The 4467-nt window shown below is 38.3% G+C and overlaps 1 protein-coding gene across 1 annotated transcript in view; it reads left to right on the top strand.

The window, feature by feature from the left end:
- LOC112510414 (aldehyde oxidase GLOX1-like) overlaps positions 1–1893 on the top strand; it is a 4457-nt gene extending 2564 nt beyond the window's left edge. Inside the window, exon 2 of the mRNA XM_025115820.1 lies at positions 349–1893. Coding sequence (XP_024971588.1) covers positions 349–1889 — 1541 coding nt within the window. The 3' untranslated portion in view covers positions 1890–1893. The remainder of the gene's footprint in view (positions 1–348) is intronic.
- The last annotated feature ends 2574 nt before the right edge of the window (positions 1894–4467 follow it).

The raw sequence follows: 4467 nt of genomic DNA, 5'->3' as shown, positions 1-4467 counted from the left end.
AAAAAAAAAAAAAAAAAAAAAAACACTACATACAAAATTAAACATTATTTTTTATATTATTTAAAAATTAATTATTTCATATATTTTACATTAATAATTTAATGTGTAGTGCATGCAAGAAAAATTAACATATATCAGATTCAATAAAGCAAAATTAACAGCACCAACTCTTTTCACAGCCTCAACCACACCAGTACTTAAATGGCCACCAGCCCCCCAGGATACAAGAAACCCCCACAAATATTACGCAAAACCCCCAACTCATGACCCTTTCCACTTCCCTCCATTATCACCCTCTTCTCTTCTTCTTCCTCTTCCTCCTCCATGCTCCACCATGTCCTGCCGCAGGCGGATCATGGTCCATCCTCCTCCAAAGCATTGGCATCTCCGCCATGCACATGCAGCTACTCCCTAACGATCGTGTAGTCATGTTCGATCGCACCGACTTTGGCACCTCGCAAATCTCCCTTCCAAATGGCAAATGCCGCCACAATTCAACTGACTGCTCAGCCCATTCTGTTGAGTATGATGTTGCTTCCAATTCCATACGTCCACTAATGGTGCTCACCGATGTTTGGTGTTCCTCTGGAGCTTTAATGCCCAACGGAAGATTGACCCAGACTGGTGGCTGGGGTGAAGGCTTTCGTGTCGTTCGAACTTATAGATCATGTGATGCATGCGATTGGCGAGAGATACCAAACGCGTTAAATGAACAGAGATGGTACGCGACCAATCATATATTGCCTGACGGTCGTCAAATTATCATTGGCGGTCGTCAAGCATTTAACTATGAGTTCTACCCGAAGGCGTCAACCACCGAGAACTCTCACAGTTTACCCTTTCTGGTTCAAACGAACGAGCCTAACATCGAAAATAATTTGTACCCATTTGTTTTTCTCAATCCTGATGGAAATTTGTTCATTTTTGCAAACAATCGAGCTATTTTATTCGACTACTCAAAGAATCAGGTTGTCCGGAGTTACCCAACAATGCCCGGTGGTCAACCAAGGAATTACCCGAGCACCGGCTCTGCGGTACTACTGCCTTTGCGGATACAACAAGGGACAGTAAATACTGTTGAAGTACTGGTTTGTGGAGGTGCACCCAAAGGAGCATTCGTTAATGCATTAAATGGGAAATTTGATAGAGCCTTGGATACTTGCGGTAGGATCAATATATCCGACCAAAATCCCCAATGGCTCATGGAAACCATGCCTTTAGCTAGAGTAGTAGGTGACTTGCTGTTGCTTCCAAACGGCCATGTATTGAACATCAATGGTGCGTCGGCAGGGTCTGCAGGATGGGAGCTTGGGAGGAACCCGGTTCTGAACCCAGTACTTTACCGACCTGACCACCCTGTTGGGTCTAGATTTCAGGTGCAGAACCCAAGCACCAAACCTCGAGTCTACCATTCCACAGCGGTCTTGCTAAGAGATGGTCGGGTTCTTGTAGGTGGAAGCAACCCTCATGATAAATATGTATTCACAGATGTACTTTACCCGACAGAATTGAGCTTAGAGGCATTTTCACCTTCTTATCTTGATCCACGCTTATCTACGTTACGCCCCAACATAATCTCTCCCAAGACCAAAACCAAGATGCACTACTCCAAAAAGATGGTTATCAGATTTACGGTACCGGGCCCAGTGAACCCGAGTTTGGTGTCGGTGACAATGGTAGCACCTTCGTTTAACACACACTCGTTCTCAATGAATCAAAGATTATTGGTCCTTCCCAGTAGCAATTCCAGTAAGGTTGTTGGACAGTCTTACTATACAGTCGATGTGACCGCACCTCCTTCAGGTAACATTGCTCCGGCCGGTAATTATCTTCTGTTTGTTGTTCATAACGAAATTCCGAGTCCAGGCATTTGGGTCCGCGTTCGGTGATAAGAAGAATCAACTGTTAGCACTACTGTTCTGGTATTTATTGCAGTCATTTATGGGATTGTACCCTCATTTATCAAGTGTGGATAGATTTCTTATGTAATTGTAATATAAAAAAATATATGTGATCCAAGATTGCTTGGTGTGTTATTTCAAAATGAAAATTATAAGAGAAGTGAGAAAAGTCATATCTATAATAAATATAAATAAAAACTAATTAAATTTCCTTGAATTATTTGAACTCTGAAGCTCCTTTTTGTGTTTATAGTACTTTGCATGGATACTTTTATATCCATTTCAAATTTATAAGGAATGTGAAGTTCAAAATATATAATGCAACTTACAGAGGGAGGAAAGCATTAGACCAGTGGCGGATCCAGGATTTTTGTTCAGCGGGGTCACCTTTAAGGTAGACTAAAGACCCGCAAAATCGTCCGATGTGTTTTTAACCTAATTACAACGTTTTCGAGGGAATTTTTAAAGTTTTTTTTGGTTGATTTCAAGATATTTTTTTAGTGTTTTTGTCGATGATTTTAAATAAGTTTTCGGTTAGAAGCATGACTGACAGAAAAACAATTAACTCATCAATGACCCTCTAGAATTGAACAGTCTACCTCTCGTGTAAAACGGCCCCCCCTCCCAAAAAAACCCGTAAAAACACACTAAAAGGTTAGATTATTTTGAAGTCAGTTTTGTAGGTCATTCAGCTAAATAGCGTGTCTTGTTGTGTTCTAGCTGGGTGGAAAATTATGGGTATTCCACACTACAACAAAATTGGGTTTATAGCATGGACGGACCTATGTATGTGGTATAGGTGGCACGTGCCACCGTATTATTTCTTTGCCGAAGGGTAAAAAATTAGGTTTCATGAATGGTGCAACCATATTAATTTGTTGTGTGCTATCATATGTATTTTAAAACTACAATGAAAACAAGTTTTATTTGGTAGAGTTGGTTTGCAAGACTTTTATTCCACCCCACACGCAAGTCCGAATCATGTTAGTGTTATTTTCATAGTCAAACGGTGCCACCCTCAATCTCTAAACGTCCCAATAGACCGCTTTATAGGACTTAATTTATATGACCAAAATATAAAACGTCCTATCTAAAAGTGTTGTAATAAGTTTATATGACGCTTTTGGGCGTTTTAACAAGTTTTTAAGGACATTTTTAATACAAAGCGTCACATTAGCAATTTTATAGGTTACTTTTGAGAAAGTATCCTATAAACTCAATTTGTTATAGAACATTTGTTTTTATAGAACAATTTTTTAAAAAGTGTTATATAAAGTTGCTAATGAGATGCTTTATATTAAGAATGTCCTAAAAAACTTATTACGACGTCAAAAAACGTTATATAAACTTATTACAACGCTTTTAGATTGGATACTTTATTTTTTTGGTTGTGTAAACTAAGTCTTATAAAGAGGTATATTCAAACGCTTAGAAATTAAGAGTGTTCTACAAACCCGATTTCATTGTAGTGCCACATTCCTAGTCCAATTCAACCAAGAGCGATACCAAGGCTTGAAACCGGAGGTTAGAAAGTTTTGGGCAATTAACGCCCCTGTGCTAACATGGTTAATATGGAAGTCAAGAAATGAGATCATCTTCATTGAATCTTCATGTCGTTAGAAACAGTAATTACATGACATTGAGCATGAAATGCTTTAGCTAAGTTTTATATACAAGCTAGACTAGTCTTTTTAGTAGTTCTTCTAGAAATGGTAGCAGCATTCCAAGAAGAAATTAAACTATGTTCGATTGCATGATAGCAATCAGGGACGTTGCAATTTTTTTGGAGGCCCTGCTACATCCAAAACTTTTGAGAACATTGTACAAATGAGATATCAGAGAATATATGATAAGAACAAACATGGGTTAAACCTAAAACGATTAACAATCTAAAATTAAACCTAAACCATTAATAATTTGAACCTAAAACCAAACAATTAATAGTTTGAACCTGAATAATTTCAGCTATAGTTTTACACAAGTCGATAAAAAGACCCTAACCACATGTAAATTTAGGTCCCAAAATTTCGGGGCCCCGAAACGTATTGTTAGTATCGATTATAATGCAGAAATGGATTGATGAGGCTAAGTAATGTATTCATTAATCAAACCCTCATACCATATACACACAACAATCATCACATGAAAAATAGAGCAATAAAGAGGAAACATAGACACCCGAATTCCATGTGGAAATTAATCCTGAAAGAGAAAAACCACAGGTGGAGGACACCGAGAACTTGTCGACTATCTACGGTGCTTACAATGATGATGACTACAGCTTCAACGGTGAAGAAAATATCATACATTATCGTTGGTTCGTTGTTGAGAGGAAAGCTAGTCTACTCGAGAGATAACCAACAAAAATTCCCTACAATAGACACCGGTCCAAGTCCCATTATGATTTATGGCCACTCTAGAGATTTGTTTGACTGTTAACTTTAAGGCCGTGGAATTAATCGAGGTGAAAACAAGTTAGACCTGAATACACATGGTTACCAAAAAAGTGCCCTAATTTGTAAAATAAAATTGGTGGATGATTGTATATGTGACTTGGCCAAGCGAA

The sequence above is a fragment of the Cynara cardunculus genome (assembly GCF_001531365.2).
Source record: "Cynara cardunculus var. scolymus isolate 2C chromosome LG 3, CcrdV1, whole genome shotgun sequence".
Lineage (NCBI taxonomy): Eukaryota > Viridiplantae > Streptophyta > Magnoliopsida > Asterales > Asteraceae > Cynara > Cynara cardunculus.
The sequence above is the reverse complement of the archived record's forward strand: the minus strand, read 5'-3'. Positions and strand labels throughout refer to the sequence as shown.